The sequence below is a fragment of the Rhodamnia argentea genome, chromosome 1 (genome assembly GCF_020921035.1).
Source record: "Rhodamnia argentea isolate NSW1041297 chromosome 1, ASM2092103v1, whole genome shotgun sequence".
Taxonomy (NCBI): Eukaryota; Viridiplantae; Streptophyta; class Magnoliopsida; order Myrtales; family Myrtaceae; genus Rhodamnia; species Rhodamnia argentea.
Window position 1 is genome coordinate 4448432 of NC_063150.1, and position 20475 is coordinate 4468906.

Here is a 20475-nt window from a genome sequence, read left to right on the forward strand (position 1 = left end):
GGTTCACCATAAAATTGCTTAGTCAACGAAAAGTTAATGTACAAAATCAGAAAAGTGAAATCTCCTATTTAAGGAGGAGAAAACACTTTTTGAAATTATTATTTTATTTTTTTAATATTTAATATTATTTACTCTTTTTTTTCCCCTCCCCACCACAACTGGGGGCCGGCAGTCACAAGCAACACAAAAAATGAACTTGATTATTATCCAAAACCAGTGTCATATTTTGTTTCAAAAATGAACTTTACATATGGTGGAGATTAAATCCATTTTTATTATTTAATTAGTTTAATTGAATGATTTGGTGGAGATTATAGTTGATGTAACTTACGGAATGAAACTTCCCTAATAGTTTATTAAAAAAAAAGGGAATTGAAAATGAAAATCAGGCGTAATGGCCGGAGCGTCAACGAGGAGGGACAGCATTCGCTTCCCGCCATACTTTTCCGAAGCTGAAATGAGAATCTGAAATCCTGAACTCAAAACTCACTGTGTGAGAGAGAGAGAGAGAGAGAGAGAGAGAGAGAGAGAGAGGCGGAGGAGATGGGGCGAGCTCCGAAGAGCGCGGGATCGAACCCTAGAAACGACAATCCGGAGGCGGCGGAGCGGAGGAGGCTGAAGAAGCTCGCGTTCTCGAAGGAGATACTGTCGGAGGCTCCGGCGAGGTGCAGCGACCCACTGGGGCCTTCCAAGACGGTGCTGAAGCACCACGGCAAGGACATCATCAAGAAGTCTCAGCGGAAGAACCGCTTCCTCTTTTCGTTCCCGGGCCTCGTCGCCCCGATCGGGGGCGGGAAGATTGGGGAGCTCAAGGACCTGGGCACCAAGAACCCCGTCCTCTACTTCGATTTCCCTCAGGTTTCGCGTTTTCCGTTTCATTGTGTTGATTGCTGTCTGGTTGTTGTCGGTCTGGTTGGATAGTAATTTGTTTGATTCCTCTGTGATTTGACAATTTACATTGTATAGAGCTGATTGAAATGGCAAGAGGCAAATTGGGAACAGAAGAATCTAAGTTGGAGAGAATGGAGGGTTGCTTTTTTATCCAGCTTAGTACGTTTAAATCTATGAAAATTAGAGACGGCGATTTCGCAATTTGCAACTTTAGTCTCTGAGTAACTACTGTTTGCGGTTCTTTTTTTTATGTTCATCTACTTCTGATGGAGCTTTTTACTTATTAAAGGTTTTAATTCTTTCGTCATACCACTGAAATCGTTTCAAACTCACAAAGCAGAAGATAGGAATTTGTACTTTCTTCTCTCCAATTAATCTGGAGAATTGACATTTTTAATGAATGTATTGAGTTTACCTATTTATTCTTTGAAATCTCTCTATTTGTATATTGTAGGGACAGATGAAGTTGTTCGGGACACTTGTATTTCCAGAAAATAGGTATCTAACGTTGCAGTTCTCTAAGAGCGGGAAGAATGTCATGTGCGAGGATTACTTTGATAACTTGGTCAGTTTTTCCATATCTTTCTCTGTCGCCTCCATCTTACTCACTCACTTTTGGTGTCCTAGAAGATCACTGCTTTGACCATTTTGTTCTGAACAGCACAATTTAGCATATTTACCAGCATGGATGTTGCCTGACAAGTCTTTCATGGAATTTCCTCACGTACTTGTTGATTTTGACGAAGCAGTGAACATCTCTGTTGCTCTTCTTACTTTCTCTTCTTCATACTGAGGTCAATGCTGGACAATTCATAACCATCTAATCTGATGATTAATATTCTCGCTAGTTCTGTACATGAAGAGGAGTGAGATTGATATGACAGAGTCTACGGCCGTATTTTAGTCTACAGAATTTGCAAACTGGGGTATGCTTACTCTATAATACATCTCCTGAGCCTGAATCTGGAAGTTTTGTGTTATGACCCTGGCATATTGTCGGGACCCATACAAAGGCAAGAACCAAATACATGCAGAACTTTATGAAGATATGATCATGGTTGGATTTGCATATAGTAAATGCTGGACTTATTTCCCTAGCGTGAATCTTAAACTGGAAGTTTTATCTGTTGTAACTTGCTTGTGCCGTCACTTTTCAGAACTTGTTGACATCTCAAAGCAACTGCATATGCAGTCCAGAATATTATGAAGGAATTAATCCTCTTGAAAATGAAATTCTAAGTTGAATATACTGAGCAGCCGCAGTATCATTTTGTTACGCCAGGATATTCTCTCACTATTAGTGGACAAGAAGTCAATTGTATCCTTGAGCAATTTCAGATTGAAATCTGATTATCACTTTTCTGGATCCTATGCACCATGCAAAAACAGTCTTTAGTGTGCCAATATAAAAATTCGCATTAGTGTGCATTTGAATGGAATCAACCAGCCTGATATTCATTTCTCTTGGCTTTTGACTATGTCATGATAGGGATCCTTTCCCCCTTTTATCAGTGATTATTTGTGGAATGCACTTTAGAGTTTATTAATGGGCATGCCCATGTGCCTTCTTGCACTTGTCTTGAGTTGACACTTTATTCTGATTCTGCAAATTCTATGGAAAGTATAGAAAGAAGAATACCGACATCACATTATTGAAATTTTTACACTAATTTAAGCCTGCACTTTTTCACCTCTAATAGAAATACATGTTACGCGCATGACCTTTTTGTCCTTTCTTGATATTGATGATACTGGCAGATTGTATTTTCGGATGCCTGGTGGATTGGTAAAAAGGAAGAGAACCCCGAGGAAGCGCGTTTGGAGTTTCCTGAGGAGTTGATTGAGGTTAGTTTTTCTATTCAATCTTTCAAACTTGGCCAGTTGTCGTATTTTTTATTGGCTTTTCTAGTGAATTGCGTTTCTTTTCTTTTGGTTTTAGGGCCAACATCTAGAACATGACTTTAAAGGTGGGGCAGGCGCAACCATTGTAGATAAGGTACCGGGAAATAGAACAACAAAGAAAATTGCAGAAGACCTCCAGATCCCTAGATCTCCCCCTGAAAAGGATGCATCAAATGATGGCAATAAGAAAGAACCAATGGAAGTGACACCGGTTCGCCATTCAGAAAGAAACACAGTAAAAAAGTTAAGGTCGGTGCCCTTCAATTATTATCTTTTGTAGCCATTTCTACCATTCTTCGAAAAAACGATGCAAACATCCACTGAATTTCTCCAGTTAGGTTATGGTGCCAATACAAGATGAAGTGGTGAACTGTTTATCTTGTCTTGACATGTAGTACCTTTCACTCTCATGCATGGGGTTGCACTGGGTTATGAACTATTTGGTTTTTCGTGAACATTCATTTTTGACCTATAGAGTTCTAATTGATAGGTGCAACATCTCTCTCAGCTTCTAGCATCATAAAGAGCAATAAGACAGTCAACTAGTAGCAAAACTCCTAATCACTGGAAGAAAGTTCAACATCAAAATTGAATGTACTTTGGAGGCAGTGTAGCTTTGTCATATTTTTTTAAAGGCATGCTACCTGTTCCAGGAAATTTGGGTTTCCCTTTGCAGTTTAATTGCAATGCTTCAAATATATTTATCTAGTTATTTGCAATTCTCTCGAGGAATACTTGCTGGTGGTAATGACTCTTTGGAGGTCATGACAAAATGGGTTCAAGTACACTGGAGCTTGGATCGTGCAATTGACGATAGATATCGAGCATGTATGCATGTTTGTGAAAGAATCATTGAACCAGAGAATAGTGTAAATGTTGATTGCAGACTGCTAAGCAAGACATTTTATTCCTCTTATGTTTTATTTTAGGTGATCCACACTCTGGATTTTTGAATCATATGTCTGACTAGGTAGCCGTGTGTACTTGTTGAAAATCATATTGTCTCTAGATGGAATAAGTTTTCTTGCTAATATCTTTATATAAATCAGGTATAAGGAGGTTTCTTCTGGAGATGATTCTAATGGAAGTGATTTGGGTGTGGCTGATGGAGAAGAAGAAAAGGTCAATCTTGATTTCGATTATACAAAAAGGAAATATTACTCTTTGATTTTGCTATGATTGTCTTTTTTCTGTTCTATTGCTTGATCCATATAAATGTTTTATTGCAGCAGAACCTTATATAAAACTGGTGTTTGATGCTCTTAATTTTGATTGCTACAGATTCCAGGTTCCTTATTAGCACAATCCAACATTCACAATCGAGATTCTGTAGAAACTTCTGAACAAAGTGAAGAGTGTTCTGTACCAGAAACTAAGTCTAAGAAACAGTCTGCTACTTCAACCACATCGAAGGAAACCTCTCGTGCTAGTCGTGGTTCACTTGTTCAGGCGACTATATCTACATTGTTTAAGAAAGTGGAGAAAAAGGTGAGTGTTATAAACATATGTTTAATCAGTGAAAGTAGTCAACCAAAAAGTTAGGTATTGTAGTCATTCCAGCATGTATGAACTATGATAACTGCTGGAATGCGTTGTAGTTCATATGAGATATGCATTCTTTCTAATCTGCTTTGTATTTATCTTCTGTACTACAATAGTCTTGTAGTAAAATTCTTGGTACTTATCAGAGATATGCTAGGTGCTGCTGTGCTTATGAAGTTCTTTAAGTACACATTTGTTGGGTCGCACTGCTTTTGGGATAATCTCAGATGGTTATTTAAAGCTGAGCTCTGTTCTCAGCCCCTATATTTTGTTGTCTCAACTAAATTCATAGGGGTGATCCATTCCTTTTGGGTGTGGAACTTCTGTTTTTCACTAAGAAAGATTTAATCTTTTCCTGTAAGGTACGATTGGGAGTGAGAAGTTATTCAGGAGACAAAGACTGTTTCTTACAATAGTTGCTTGTATTGTTTCTACAAGTCTTGTGTGCTTTAATCTGTTCAAATTTATTCTGTTGATTTGGTTTTAAAATCTTCAGCGACTACAACATGCGACCAGGATATAGTTGGACCTTTCCCTAAATTTTGTTGATAGTCCCTTCCTTTAAATTGTCAGTAGTTGTTGTAGTCTTATCTGCAGCGATGTTCCCAGCAATTCCTTTTGGCCAGAGTTTTCTAGCTATCTGCTTACCTTTTTCGGAATTCCATCTTTGCTTGAAGCTTCCGCACTGTATAAAAGATCGGGTGTATCATGTTTCATGTTAGAAATTCTATGGTTATACCAATAATCTGCATAATATTCAGGCCACAGTTTTCTCACAGAGCTCTTCTATTTCAGAATGGACCAGAAAAGCAGGAGAAATCTCGATCAGTTACAGGTTTCAATAACTTCCTGATTGCTTTTCTTCTTGGCTATAGGATGAGGAAAATCTAGGATCATAATGGAAACAATCTGTAATTTTGTTCAGTTTCTGGGAGGAAATCAAGGAAGACTGAATCAAAGAGGAAAATTGATCAGGTGAGAGAGCCAAATACAAGCCATATTCATTTTGACTTTCTGCTGCACCTTCCTTTTTTGCGTAAATTCCTGCACCATCCTTGTAGTATGCTTTTGCTAATGAGCTAGTAACACTTCACTGAATACTGATTTACATCTGTTTTGTGTTATTCTAGTCTCAGGAGGGACGAACAAAAAAGAGAAAAGTGATTAAAGGAAAAGAAATCGGTGGTTAGTCTACTCTTTCCCTGCTCCCTCCTCTTTGTCATCTTCTGCTTTCCCAGGATGGGCATAAGCTTTCACTCCTTCTATTTGGCTGGTCCCTGTATCCTTAGGTGAAAGGTGATAACTTCTGTCTATGGAGGAGTATATTGTCCAGCCAACCTGATCAGAGGGCCGTGTTTGTCCAAAGAACTGAAAATAGGCAGATGACATGTGAACCAGAGACTATGGCATGAAAGTCTTAAAAAGGGACATGTGTAGTCAAACCAGCTAACTCCCATGCATGCATCAAACCAAGTTTCACTTCCTGCATGATAACAATATTTGCCTGGCCTTCCTAAAGAAGTCCCAAGAGTAAAATTTGACATTTTTAGAAGCATAACGGTACCCTGACATTTCATGACGTATTTCTGGTGTTATTAGGCTTATGTCTATGTTGTGAGTATCCACTTTGTCCATGAACGATCACTGTATCCAATTAAGTTGTATGTTACAAGTGGGCTGGCCAACAGCTAAATATGTAAGGGAGAATTATGAGGATGAGTGGTTCTAGTCTTCCAGATACATGACGGAACCCTAATCATCACCTGGCTTCATAACATCTTCTTATCTCTCGTGGTTCTCCAGAGAGAGCTTCCTGGGAGAGTTGAAAACGTTGTCTTGTTCTGTTGATGGGATTGTCTTGCCATTGAATTTTTGTTGCAAAGTCTGTTACTCTGGCATGAGGGAGGAAAAATTTTCTGGACCCCCCTTTTTTCATATGATAATAATTTTCCTATAGAGAAAAAGGTTCAAGGGCATGAAAATATTTGGTTCCAATATGCCCTGCTGATAGTCATTGCTTGAACTTGCATGTACTGTCTATTTTCCTAAATACCAAACTAAAAGTAACATGAGCCCATAATACTTAAATATTCCCCTTTTATTGACACACTTTCTTCAACAGCTCCAACCTATTGGTCAAGAATGATCCTTCTCCCTAGGGTAGAAAACTTTAGATGAAAACTATTGAACAGATCAGTCATCTTTGTTTTCTGACATCGTTCCATTCATGTAGCCAACAAGCAAGGATCATTGGAGAAACAGAAGGGGGACCGGGGGTTCAAACTTAGTATTGTGTGATGACAGATAAGTCAGTCATCGTAATTAGGGGCATGCCAGCAAAGATGTTTTCAATAAGAACACACATGCAAAGTTCCTCAACCTCTTTCTAACAATTTTCAAAAGATGCTTGAATGAATTCATGAGAAATCTCTTCCATGATCCATCCAATTATTTTTAGGTGATAGGGATTGCAGATTTAAAATCCTTGGACATTTCTGATGGCACTGGTTTGAATTCCAGAATTATGGGCCTAGTGGATGTCTCAACCATGTATTTGATTTCTCTTTTGATAGTGAGAGACTGTCAGCCATTAATTGTTGAATTTCAAAATGCAGTGCAAGAGATCCAGGCAAAATATGAAGATTTTGAGGTAACCTGCACAACCATTAGGATTTTGTGGTCAGATTGATGGCTTCTCGTATTTCTAATTACTGTAGTATGCCTTCTGTCAGTCTCATTGGTCATCATCTGTTACATTTGAATGCTCGCATGTATAGTTGCAAAAGTGGTTTATTTATTGAGCAGGAAGTTCTTAGAAATGCATTCTGAAATTATGAAAAGAAGGCATATGAAAAAGAGGACTTGCGACAGAATTGGGCTGCAGACAGTGGAGGAGTTAGTTTGTTTAGTTAAAAAGTATAAAGGTTGTTTGAGATTCCTTCTTGTGTGTGTACTGAGAAGATTGATGGGTTGTAAGTTGTGCAACCAAGGTAGATGCCCATAGGAGCATACTTTTAGAAGCCTCCTGTTCCATACGATGGTTGCAATTCATTTATGTCGGCAGAGGAGAGATTAGATGGTCAATAAACGGTCTAGCATGTGAATTAGTATAAACTCTAAACTCCCAATTGCCGTTTGTTGTGTTGATATGCTTAAGGTTTCGCTAGTTCATCCTAAAGTTCATGATGATTGCTATTTGTTGGATTTGACATTGACATGTTCTATCTTATTTTGTAAGCTTGCGTTTGATAGTGTCTATGGCATAATGCATCTTTGCTTTCACTAAAGATGTCAGTCTTTCCCCATTCAAATTTAGCCACTATCGGCTTGCCATTTGCCGAAGGAATGAATCTTTTATCATCATGAGATTCATTTTTCGCCACCATTAGAAAACCAGCTAATATTGTCATTGTAAAAACCTCAACAAGCTAATATAAGTAACTGTTGCAGGTTGAAGAGGACCCCATAGAAGAGTCATCAAGCGATTCACAGGTAATATGTTAATTGGGTGGAATTAATGAAGCATTTTGTTTCCTTAGTTTCAACATGAAGCTATTGATGTTTGCCCCCATTGCAGCAATCTGAAAACTGCTGGCACATGTTTTGCTTACTTAACCCTTCATATCTATGACGTTTGATGAGATAAATTGAGAATATAGATCTACGTTGTCTAGGCACTCAATATTTTCTCATCATTTTTCATTCAGGACACTGAAGGCAGTGACGCAGAGTGGGCTGCTTGAGATTGTAAAGCGACTACACATTGTCGCCCGAGGCATACTCAAGCGTATCCCTCAGATTCCTCTCGGATGTCCATCTTCCACGGCATCCCACACAGCTAAAGCATTGCTGCATTAAAATAGAAGTAGCGCTTAATTTTTTTTTCTTATTCATTAAAATAGAATCATGCATAATTGATCGATATGTAAATCATATGTTCACGAGCATGATTTTCTTTGTGCTTCTTTGACAGTTTTGGGCAACTTTTGCAATCTACTATGGATGTTTTTGCAGACGTGGAATACACTGGATCCCCGATTCCCCAATCCGCTTTGAGAGAGGGAATTCTTTCATATAAGAAAAGCTACTCAAAAAGGATATTGAAATTATTGGACCTTTGTGGTTTGAAAAATACACTTTTGGGGCTCCAATTTCTTCATTGGGCATTTCACTTTCGTCGTGGAGCAAGTTCGAAAGAAAGAGCGACTATTCAAAGGTCAAGAGATGTGAAGGGAAGACTTCTATGGAACAACACTATTGTTTATCATTAATCGTCCATTATTGTTTATTATTAATCGTCAATCCTCGGATGACACTGATTGACAAGAGAAAGTTAAACTAATTTAAAAATTGCAATCGTCAAAAGATATTAATAATATACGCCATATTGACAAATGTCATTATTGTTATGCAGATGAATATGAATGAAATGGCTATAGTTCCTATATAAACTACTGGAAAGATCATAGCAGAGAAGTCGAGACCTAACAGAAGAAGTAACCCCGACCTAGTATAAAGAGAAAGATCGATCTCTATGATATAACTGAAAACCAAAGTTATTGCGCACAGTTTTCTATCTAATATATTTCCATAAAAATTATTTGATAACATAATTTTTTTACCATGGTGTCGTTGATCTTAACCCACAACCATCTCATTAAAAAAAAAAAGAAAGGTTTTCAAGTCAGGGTAAGTGATATGCAATTGGATTGGCTTAAATTGGTAAGCCGAAAAAAAGAAGAAGCTAAAATTATCGTGTCACGAATCGTTGAATTTAGGAGTGTTCGGTTCGGTCAGATTCCTACCTCGGAATTGAGAATCGGGCTGAGGGACCGGTTTTCGGGCGGTCCGGTGGAACCGGTCTCATGTTTGCTGCCGTTAACGTAGATGCACCCTTTTACATCACAACAACATTGTCAATCAAGGTAAGGTTGTATACCACTTATCCTTGCCTGCAAAGAAAAAAAAAAACTCAAATTGCTTCGGAAGAGGTTTTCAAAATTGTGTGAGCATGATATCTTTGCATGGTTTCATACTTGACGAGTCACTTTCATTCCACTAACATTTTGTAAAAGTACCCATAATATAATTAAGAGTTTTAGTGATTTTTTTAAAAAAAAATTTAAGAGATCAAATCAAAATTAAAAAATAATAATCAATCCAGTTCGGGAGGTTTGGGTGGGCGGTTCCATCCCTAGAAGCGAGTATCAAATTAAAAATTACCAGTTTCAATTTTGTAGCGGGATTGGCATTCTCGAGGACCGAATCGGCTGATCTAGATCCGGGCGATTTCCGATTCGAATCTTTTTGCTCACCCTTAGTTGAATTGGTCCATCCAGTTCAATTTCTAAAACATCACGAAGGTTAACACTATCTCCTCAACAAAATGATGCAAGGCACAAATTGCATCGTGATATAAGATATCGGAGAAAAATTAGGGTCATTGCCCTTGTATCTTGCACCATAATTGATTGATGAATTTATACGGTATGAACTAACATTTGCCTCATTTTCATCAACATTGGATAGTTCCATTTCTGCTTATTTATTGGTGATGGCGCTTCATGTTGCCATAACGCATGGATTAATCTCCAAAGTTTAACTTGTCTTGCAGAACGCACTCAGCTGTTGTATTTAGGTCAAGTTCTTCGTGAGTTCTCTCGGAGTCTCAGAGGTTGACCATGACATGGTATTTGGCATGGCGTCGAATGAAGCTGCCGTCAGGGCGCTCACACTCCTCCACCACCCGTCCCTCCCTCAAGCCCTCAACGCCTTCACGAGGCCCTCCCACCTCAAGCAGGCCCACGCGCACCTCGTCGTCACTGGCCTCACTCGCCGCCTCTTCACCGCCACCCGCCTACTGGCTTGCGCCGCGATTTCTGCCCTCCGGGACCTCCTATACGCGGAGACCATATTCCGCCACGTCGAAGTCCCCACCTTCTTCATGTACAACACCATGATCAGGGCCTTTTCCGAGTGTCCTGGTCAAGATTGCCTCGAGGGCGTCGTGTATTACGTTCGGATGCTCCGGAACGGCGTTTTGCCCGATAATTTCACGCACCCTTTTGTGTTACGGTCGTGTTCGCTGTCATCACAGCTGCTGATTGGCAGGCAGGTTCACGCCCATGTCGTGAAATTTGGGTCGGGTGCCGAAGTTTACGTCGTTAACAACATGCTAAGTATGTACTCGAGCTGTAGAGAGATGGGGGATGCGCGCCAGGTGTTCGAAGAATGTTCCGAGTTTGTGGATGTCGTTTCCTGGACTAGTTTGGTCACGGGGTACGCCAAGGCTGGTGATATCGATGTGGCTAAGTCTTATTTTGATAGGATGCCGCGGAGAAATGTCATTTCATGGAATGCGATGATTTCAGGGTATGCGCAGTCGGGAAGAATTTCTGACGCAAGGAAGCTCTTTGACATGATGCCCGAACGTGATGTGTCTTCATGGAGTGCGGTGATTTCTTGTTATGCTCAGTGCAAGATGTGTGCAGAAGCATTGCGGCTTTTTAAGGAGATGGTTGGAGGAGGAATTGTGGCCAATGAGGCTGCTGTTGTGAGTGCAGTTTCCGCCTGCGCACAGCTTCGTGCGAGTGAGTGGGGAACTTGGCTCCATGAGTATACAGTGGAGAATGGGATGGCGATAGATGTGATCCTGGGCACTGCGCTTGTAGATATGCATGGCAAGTGTGGAAATGTCGAGAAAGCTGTTGAAGTGTTCAATTTGATGCCTGAAAGGAATGTCTGTTCGTGGAATTCTATGATTGCTAGCTTGGCCTTGAATGCACATGGAAAACAGGCACTGTCACTGTTCTGGCAAATGCAGGGTGTGGGTCACATACCGAATCACATAACATTCACTGCCGTGCTAAGTGGATGCAGTCATTCAGGGTTTGTCGAAGAGGGTCGTCAAATTTTTAGTCTTATGACAGAAAAGTATCAGCTTGAACCTTGGTCAGAGCATTATGGTTTGATGGTTGATTTGCTTGGGCGAGCTGGGCTAATAAGGGAGGCGGTGGAATTTATTAAAGGGATGCATATTGAGCCTCATCCCGGCTTATGGGGAGCTCTTGTTGCTGCCTGTAAGATTCATGGAGAGATTGAGCTAGGTAAACAACTTGGGAAATACTTGATTGAGTTGGAGCCAGATCATGGTGGGCGGTATGCTCTATTGTCAGATCTTTTTGCATCTATTGAACGATGGGATGATGTGGAATTGGTGCGGAACTCGTTTGTACAGAGAAAGGTGCCCAAGACCCCGGGAAATAGCATCATCGAGTTGTGAAGATATTCACTATCTTTTCAACTACCTTCCCAAGAAGCCTGTTTCTAAGGACATACATAAAACCGAAGCAAATGGGATTTCAGCCCTGAGGTTAGGCCACTTAACAATAAGAAATCAGGTGGCATCATATCTCCCGTGGCACTTCTTCAAGGCAATTGCACAAAACCACATTGCATATGAATGCTATCATTAAACAAATTGAGGAGCTATCATATTGCATGGCGAAAAGATCTCGATGCTTCATTGTAATCAAAACATAAACTATTTAGTTCATCGGTCTTATTATTGGCGATGCTGATGCCCTTTATGATTCAATAAACTCAGTTACTGTGGTATTGCTCCTTAGAGATGATAGTCATGAGCTATGCATGGCTGAATTGAAGAGCTTGTGCCTTTTCTTGCAAACTATTCAGCACATTTTGGAAAGTCTTCTTGAAAGACTCCACTACTTCAAGTTCTAGCTGAGCTCCAACACCATTCCAATCAATCCCCAGCTCTTCAAGCATATGATAAGTGCATTCAGCCTCTGATACATTTGCATTGATATTTTTCGAGACAATTGCATGGTGCAAGAATGCTTTTAAAGCTTCATCTGGCATGGTCGAGATCTGCAATATACACCGACCAATCACTATCAGCACCCTCAATCACCTTCGCTGCCATTTCTGCTACAGATATCCTTTGGTCAATTATGGTTTGCGCTTCACTGTAAGAGATGCTAGCTCACTGTATCTGCCCTATCAGGGTATTAATGTAGGTGGTATCAGGATAGGATGGATTCTTGACATTTGTTGAGGCCCAGAGCAACTTCTGCTTCTTGGCCCCTCTCTTCATCAAAGCTTGCCATCGTGGCCCAGAGAACTTTTTCTGAAAAAGCTTATATGCTAAAGTAGCTTGTGCTCCGCAGCCTGAGGTTCAACTGAAAGTGAGAAAGAAAAGCATGGGTTGGACTTTCATATAAAAGATAACTCATGCCTTCATATTTCGGAGGCGCATACCTTTCCTCTGAGCTTAAGTGCCTGGGACGTACCGATTTCTTCAAGCTTCTGATCAATGAGGGTGTCAGCCCCACTTATGTAAAATGAAGCTACACTTGTGAACCTGGAAAGATATATGAGCCCTGAAGCCTCAAGTCCATCCAGATAAGCATCAATAACTGCTTCATACGTAGTTAGGGTGAATATGACCTGTCAAACCATTGATGGTTTGAGTGTGCCGTAAGAACATCAAGTGAGAGTAGATGCTACAATAGTTAATTTTTCCTATTTGGAGAAGCTCCTGATGCAGCTATTCTATACAGACCAAGTAAACAAAAGTACAACGGTTCTTTTTAGGATCCATTGTTGAAAAATGTGGTGGATATATTTTGGCTATTTAAAGAGGATGTAGCCAAGTTTTATCGATTGTCATAAAGACTAATTACCAGCAACCAATGTACTGAGCAAGTGTGATTTTACCCACTCTGGGAAAAATCGTATTAGTGGAGTTACTTGGTTGCTTGAACTTACTGTTGCATTTACGCATATGCTTTGCGAAATTACTTGATGGAAATGATAGATTCTGTTGTTGCAGGGATCTTGATGCATATGCTTGGGCAGTTCACCATTTCAGAAAGTTTTTTTGCCTCCTCAGTTGTCTGTCGAGTATCATAAACAAGCATGGGAGAAACCTCAATAGAGACATAGCCATCTTCTCCATCTGTATTAGCATAAATGGGTTGAAAACGTTTGCATGCTTCTCAAGCATCGTCGACAACCATTTCCCAGTATGCACTTTCAACGTCCTTCTCTGCTTGTAGGAGTTCCCTGGATCAACACATGTTTATGAGAAATAGTCTCTTGAGACACAGGCTGACATCGTCTAAGTTGCAAACTTTATTTGGTGGATTGTTCAGAATTCATTGTGACACATTAAAGTATTCACTTTTGACTCTCTAAACCTTTTGTATGGAGGTGTAAGCAAACAGTGATTAGATGGTGCAGCTGCCTGCAAAAGTTGGTGATTGGCCTCTCGAAAGTGACTGCATGCACGGGTCATTTTTAAACAACTAAAGTAGAAAGTTATGGTGTCGAAGACATGCTAGATTTAGTTTCCTTTTCTCGCAAGTTGCCATTTATCTGGCAAACTATAGAGCGAGTATTATAACTTATGGGGACAGAAATGTAGCCTAAAGCATTTAACCAGCTTCTTACCTGAATTGCGAGTGGTAAGCATCTGATGACAACATAGCTCGTTCATAAATCTGCAGCCATATTTCATGCATTGTTAGAGAAGCAAACTCCAGTGGCAGGGGCTTCAACAGTTCAAGTTATATTCAGAAGTTACCGCAGGATTAGTAGTTACACCTCAGATTCCACTAGCAATCAGTGGAATCAAATCCGTGGCTGGCCGTCTCATGTTGTCCTGCCAAGGGCTTTTGACCTTGCTTCTTGTACAGATGATGCAGTGTTGTTCTCTTTGTTTGGTTCCCAGCGCCGCCCTAGAAGGAGCAACTGATCCTGCATAAACATGGAAAGCAGACATTTCTTTCTGAAAGTGTAGAAGAACAAGAACTGAAATTTTCTATGAACAGCTAGAGTTTTTAAAACCAAGGCACGACAGGTCTCCAAGGACCAGCTTGTTTGCTAGTGTTGCATGCCCTCTCAGTGGCTTAGCTGATTACCGTTTTCTCAAGAAATCTGGGAATGCAAGTCCAACAACAGTCGAAGCTCAAAGCGAATCACTCTACGAGTAGGGTGGTGATGGCAGAAAAATAGAGGAACCTGTTTGGTTCATCTTAAACAGTCAAGTCCATGAAATAGAGTCTTTGTCTGTGAATTTATTGGCTGAGCTGAGATTATACTTCTGCCCGACAAAAACCGAGGACGGATGGGTCAGTATGTCGTGCAGAAGCCATGCATGTTCTACTGTTCCCAAAGGACAAAAGATTGCGAAAGACGTGACTCTATTGAGTCATGACGAATTGTAATGTCAGCCTCTGATGGATGCGTGTACGATGTATCTACAACTATACTAGGAGAAGAAGCGATATTCTCCTTGAGCCAATAAGGGATGATGGTGCTCCAAAGCCAAAAAGGTTAATGTGCAAGCCATGGCACTTGTTCAGTCCGAGGCACAGTATGTACAGACCAGAAGTCGCCATTTGTAATGAGACCAAAGACTGGCAAGGATCATCTATCTATTTCGATGCCTGTACTGAAGCCTCAATAAATCTTAGCCGTCGGGTTTTCATTAGATGCAAATGACACGATTACCCTTGTTCTCACAGATCATTGGCTTAGATAGACGTGGGACCGGATAGAGACATCATTGGAAGTAGAGGGTCTCATCCCAATAAAGAAGGCATGAGCTAACCGGAGATGCTGTCGGATAATATCCGAGTTTTTTTTTAATGTTTTGATTTGCTAATTTAGTTTCGACCCTTTTGACAATTTGTCAATATAGTCATTCTTTCCAAATATCCAAATAATAATTTTAGGATTAAATTGATAAATCTTCAAAAGGATTACGATTAAATTGGCACAAAAAAAGATTTAAGACTAAATCGACAAATCATCAAAAGATTCTGGTGAATTGACCTTCTTACAATATATTTAGGACCTTTTGGATAATTGTCCCAATAGAAAATAGTGCACGGATCACATGCAATCGCCTCCAAAAGCTTGGTGACCGACCTTTGAATCACTCGGGCATATTCCTCCAAATATCAGCAATCTGCTATAGCCGTCTTGTTTCTCCTGTGCAAGCCCATTGCATCGATGGATTCAATGCGTGAGAAAGAGACCCATCACTCATGAAGTCACGAGAGAGCGAGAGAGTGCCGAAACTATGCTATTTTAGCTTAAACGACCTTATCACTCGAGGAAAGTAGAGATCATTCGGTTCGTCTTCTTTCATTATTCTTTTTCTTTGTTCCAACATCCGAGCAACTTGTCCGGTGCGAGAAGGTTCGACCCGGCAATATTGATGTACTGTGACACGAAAAGAAATTCAAAAATGAAAAAGATTTACATGTAAGGGATAGCTTTCAAATGGCCACATATTCAAATGACTATCAATAGGAGGTTGGGCTGGCATTCAGTTCTCAAATGGAAGATGATTTATCATGAGACGAGGAGCTTGTAGCTTGGTACTTAACTAGAAGGGACCGAAGGAATCCAAACAAACTCTATTCGTTCGGTCAATCATTCGTCTCCTCCTTTTGCATGCACTATAGAAGAACTTATGCGATGCATGAAAGAGTCTTAACTTCTCTAAGTTTTGACAAAGCAAACCTTTTCAGATTCTAGATAGATGTCTTTTAGCCTTTGAAGCATCTTGAAACTTCGTAAGCGAGGAGCGGGCAACTGAGAATCATTAGCTTAGATGATCTGGTCAATGTGCTCGTCCCATCGAGACAAGTTCTGGAATTTAGGAAATTTTAACGAACTATGGTTTCGTTTTTTTTGCAATAAAATGAGTCATTGCGAAAACGTTTTCCACAAAATGATCGCTTAAAAAAATGAATGAACGAAAAATATTTTCATCGTCTACTCAAATGTTTAGATACAAATTGTTGCGATAATGTGAATATTTTTTATTGACCAATTATTTCAAGATATACATGCAATCATTTTTAGAAATGTATTTTTTCAAATCACTCATTTTCCGCGAGACAAACGGATCATATGTTGGCATCAGGGGCTAGTAAGACACATCCTCCAAATTTTTATCTCGTGTTGGTCCTACAACATGGGTACATGAATTTGTCTTCCAAATGCAGTGACCAACCTTCAAATCACTCTCCCATTCATGAAACGTTGACGCTGCAATGGGGTTTCTGCAATTTTTTTGGCCTTCCTGTATCTTATTGAATGCAACTCGATGAAATGAGATTACACGTTTTAACTTCTTCGCTCAGTCGATTAATCGAGAATCCTCGCAACAAGCCGAGCACATATATATATGTGGTCAAATGGCGTTCTTGGCATATATATCACGGACTTACTATTTGTTATTCTGATGCGTCGCGGATGCTGGTGACCATATTATGATGAAGTAACATCTTTTATTGTGGAAGTGCTAGGTAGAGATGAGCTAAGCATCGCCAAATTGGAGAGCTCGCGCCTTCTGTAGCAAACTGTTGAGCAAAACGTTGCGGAAGCTCCTCCCGAAAGACCCCAAAACTTCCAAGTTCTAGCGGAGCTCCGACAGCATTCCACTCGATGCCCAAGCCTTTCACTCATGTGATAAGTGCTTTCAGCCACTGATGCACGCTTGCATCGAAAGTTCTCGAAGCAACTCTGTTGTGTCTGAATGCTGTTAGAGCTTCGTCTGGCATGGTTGAGGTGCTCACGCCCAGCCGGCACATCTTCGGCCTGACCCAACCCGAAATGTCATATGTAAAGTGCATGACGTGGGCTTGAGCAATGCATTAGGGGCGAACTCCGGGTGCTGCCCGAGTACACCCTGTGATCACCTTCTTAGCAAATGCGACGTGGGGTTCTTCTTTGTTACGCTCCCTCACAAGTGCACCACACATTGGAAAAATTTGGTACGCCATGAAGCAAATTGTTTTCGCACGGTGAGTTTAGAAGCGTTCTCTCTAAGTTCAATAGGTAATTAGACCGATTCACATCCTTTTGCAGTCCTAATAGCCTGCTGGGAGGTGTACATTGTCCGAGCCTCTCCCTCGATGGATGCTCCACACTTTTGTCGTGCTGAATCGTTACATGTGGTGGCTGTATCGGCGTTGAACATCAATATCATATCGAAGAGAGAAAAAATTGTTTTGAAACAATAATGGTATGCTTATTTAGTTTGAAAAATGAATAACAAAACAGAAACAACTATCACCAACCATCATACTAATCAATTGAACTGTAGAAACTGAGTGCACCTATGGATCCATTGAGAAAGAGATGGGCACTATAATGTGGAAGTTACTTCCAGTTTTAGCTAAACTTAGTGCACCTTTCGGTTGAATATGATCAATCAATTGCCTGTGCATTCACATTTTGCATTGCCAATTCAAAACTTCCATTTTTCTCCACTTATAAGCGGAGGAGAGAGAACGATTTCATGAAGAGAACGACACTTTTTATGTCCTTATGTTATATATAGCCTTGTGAAATTGATTGACTGGCGTTGAATTCACCATCTCTTCAAGATGAAATAGGGTTCATTTGGTGGGACCATAATCGTGCCTTGAGATGCAATGTAGTTTTAAGCTACCTTATCATTCCAAATGATGCCCACCACAAAGTTCGAGGTAGTAATTTGTGTGTAATAGTTGTCGAGTAAGACGCGAGTTAAAAGATAAAACGGAAAAAAAAGGCGCAAAATACTTAAAACATGAGCATGTCGAATACAAGAGTTTGTATTTCAAAGAATACAGTAGTGTGCAATGGACCGTTTCACTTTGTTGTTGTACTTTTAGTAAATACTAGTAAGATACACATGCATCTAGCCGGCTTAAAGTACCTTCGTACAATATCTTACATGATCGTGAGATTATCTTTTACTATCATATTTCACATAGTCAAAAATCGAAATGTTGATAAAAATTGAATGTATGTGCAAAAGCCGAATTAGACTGAAAAGCATGTATTCATCAAATGGTTCTAAGAAAAAACCATATTAACAAGAACCCGTGCGATGTAAGAAAGAATCTTAGCTGTTGAGGTTGATGTCTTGTATTCTGTTATTCAAGAGATTATGAGGCGGTTCAGAAAGGCCCCCTACGACCGGAAAGCACGGGGGTCCGGGGGGGCCGCCCCGGCGGGGGTCGCGGGGGCGGCGCCCCCGAGCCGCCTGAGGCGTTTTATGTTCAGTTATAGAAGGATTTCTATGGAAAAATTGAATATTTTAGGCTATGTGGGCAATTTTGTAATTTGTGCCATGTAGGGTTTCGCTATATATATGTTTAGGGAGAAACAGGTCTCTAAGATAGAGAGGGTGTGAGAAAGAGCGGCTGTACACTTTTCTACGTTATTAGTGAAACAGATCTCATCTCCCCGTGGACGTAGGTAGGCGTAACATCTCCGCTACCGAACCACGTAAATTCTTGTGTTGTGCGAATTTCCATTACTTTCTTGCATCGTTGATAGGATCGAATTTAGATATTCGATAAACTTCTATAAAGTTTGATACGGTAATCCTTCAAGATTCAAGTGTATAAATTTTTATAATTAAATTTACGATGAAAATGATGTTTTAACATGATATACTTGTGCTGGAGTTGTTGCTCTAGGACTAATAGTACATTCTATAGTTTGCTAATTTGAGTAACTGTTTTCGGGAAAAAGATATATATGTGAGTAAATATCATAGTAACTCATAGTATTTCATTTTGTCATCATCTAGTTCATCCGATGAAGTAAGATTAATGACATTATGTGCTATACAAATACCTTTGTTTCAATGTTAATTAGAGATATGCAATCAAATAAGATCAAAATGAAGAAGGGTGGTCTCTTCATGTCATGTGTATAGTTCATATATTGAAATGAATGATGTAAAGTCAGAAACATTAATCAAACTTAAAGTATAAAAATGGAATGATAAAAACCCATGAGTTGGTAAGTTCAAATCCCACTTTCACTAATTTCGTTCTTTCTCAATGGCAGAGAAAATTGTCCAAAAATTTTAGACCTATTGTAAAGTGACTAAGGCCAATTCGATCCTAAACTTTTTAATATAGCCAATTTAGTCCTAAACTTTTTGACGATTTTTCATTGTAATCATTCATACCAAAATTGGTCGGAAATCGTTGATGTGAATGTGACTATCACATAGGTTTTTTTAAATTTTCTTATTTGTTGATTTTTTTTTTCCATTTCTTTTCTTCTTCTTTTTTCTTCCTTTTCATATGTGGCTGGTCTGGTCAACGATCGGCCACAAGTGAGAGCTACGCTCGCCTAGATAGGTAAAGCGTTTCTTGGCCCTCCTCCATCCCCCCTCGCCGGATGTAGGCAAGGGGCGATCGGCGAGGATGACCCTCACTTGCGGCCGGTCGTCGGCCATCGCCAAAACCAGCCATTGGCAAAAAGGAAAACATTGGGAAAAAAGAAAAACAAAAGAAAAACTTGGAGCGAATCCGGTGAAGACAGGGCAGGAAAAGTTTTGAAAATTGAAAAACAAAGGTGAAAATCATTTATGTTAGTGTTATTTGTTTACGTGGCATGGTCGTCAGTGCAATAGGTTTAAAACCGGCGATCGTAATAGGAAAATGATCAAAACATTCAGGACCAAATTGATAAATTGAAAAACTTAGAACTAAATTGGTCTTCGTATAATAGGTTTAAAACTTTGTGCATAATTACAACCTTAAAAACTCTACCTTCCCACGTTTTTATGCGCGAGCCGTGTGCACTTGAAGATCTTTCGTTAGATGATTTAGTCATGTTGTCGTCACATCGGTAGGAAAATTGACCGGTGACTATTTTTTTTCTAAGTGACTCGTTGATGATTCACCAACACCTATATGAAATTGCACACTTTTTTTTTCTTGTTTGCAGAGTAGCGATTTTTGTAATAAATTACCAACTTTCATTTGCACAACTTACCATGGTTTTCGAAACTCTTGTATGGATTTACCAACTTAAGTTAGAATGATTTGCCAACTTTTGTCAAACTAAAGTGCCAATTAGTTTTGAGTTACCAATTCTCATATGAGTTACTTCCCAATACGTGTTTTTTATCTTTATAATTTACCAAACTAGTACCCCGACATATTTACTCAAAACTAAATAAAGGTCCAAACTAATTTTTATTTGGTTAAGACCATAAACCACCCTAAGAATCTTTGTGTTGGGTCGAGTGACCGGACCATCAAGCTGATTTCAAATTTCGCAGATACTAGAACTAGATTGAGCAAA

The 20475-nt window shown here is 39.8% G+C and overlaps 2 protein-coding genes across 7 annotated transcripts; both read left to right on the forward strand.

Annotated features, from left to right (window-relative positions):
• Nucleotides 1–393: 393 nt before the first annotated feature.
• Nucleotides 394–8187, forward strand: LOC115729694 (DNA-binding protein RHL1). 6 transcript variants are annotated; one of them, XM_030660317.2, is made up of 12 exons: nucleotides 395–858; nucleotides 1346–1456; nucleotides 2650–2736; nucleotides 2831–3042; nucleotides 3843–3915; nucleotides 4087–4281; nucleotides 5131–5170; nucleotides 5261–5310; nucleotides 5466–5520; nucleotides 6951–6985; nucleotides 7786–7827; nucleotides 8043–8187. In XM_030660317.2, exons 1-12 carry the CDS (start codon nucleotides 544–546, stop codon nucleotides 8076–8078), a joined length of 1251 nt encoding a protein of 416 aa, XP_030516177.1. In that variant the 5' UTR covers nucleotides 395–543; the 3' UTR covers nucleotides 8079–8187. The 6 variants fall into 6 exon arrangements, with proteins under 6 accessions (XP_030516181.1, XP_030516177.1, XP_030516176.1 ...); XM_030660316.2 differs by having other exon boundaries at nucleotides 397–858; nucleotides 4075–4281; XM_048282486.1 differs by lacking the exon at nucleotides 5466–5520 and having other exon boundaries at nucleotides 397–858; nucleotides 4075–4281; nucleotides 8043–8171.
• Nucleotides 8188–9907: 1720 nt separating this feature from the next.
• LOC115729693 (pentatricopeptide repeat-containing protein At5g06540-like) lies at nucleotides 9908–13181 on the forward strand. Its single transcript, XM_030660315.2, has one exon. It carries the CDS (start codon nucleotides 10022–10024, stop codon nucleotides 11615–11617), a length of 1596 nt encoding a protein of 531 aa, XP_030516175.1. The 5' UTR covers nucleotides 9908–10021; the 3' UTR covers nucleotides 11618–13181.
• The last annotated feature ends 7294 nt before the right edge of the window (nucleotides 13182–20475 follow it).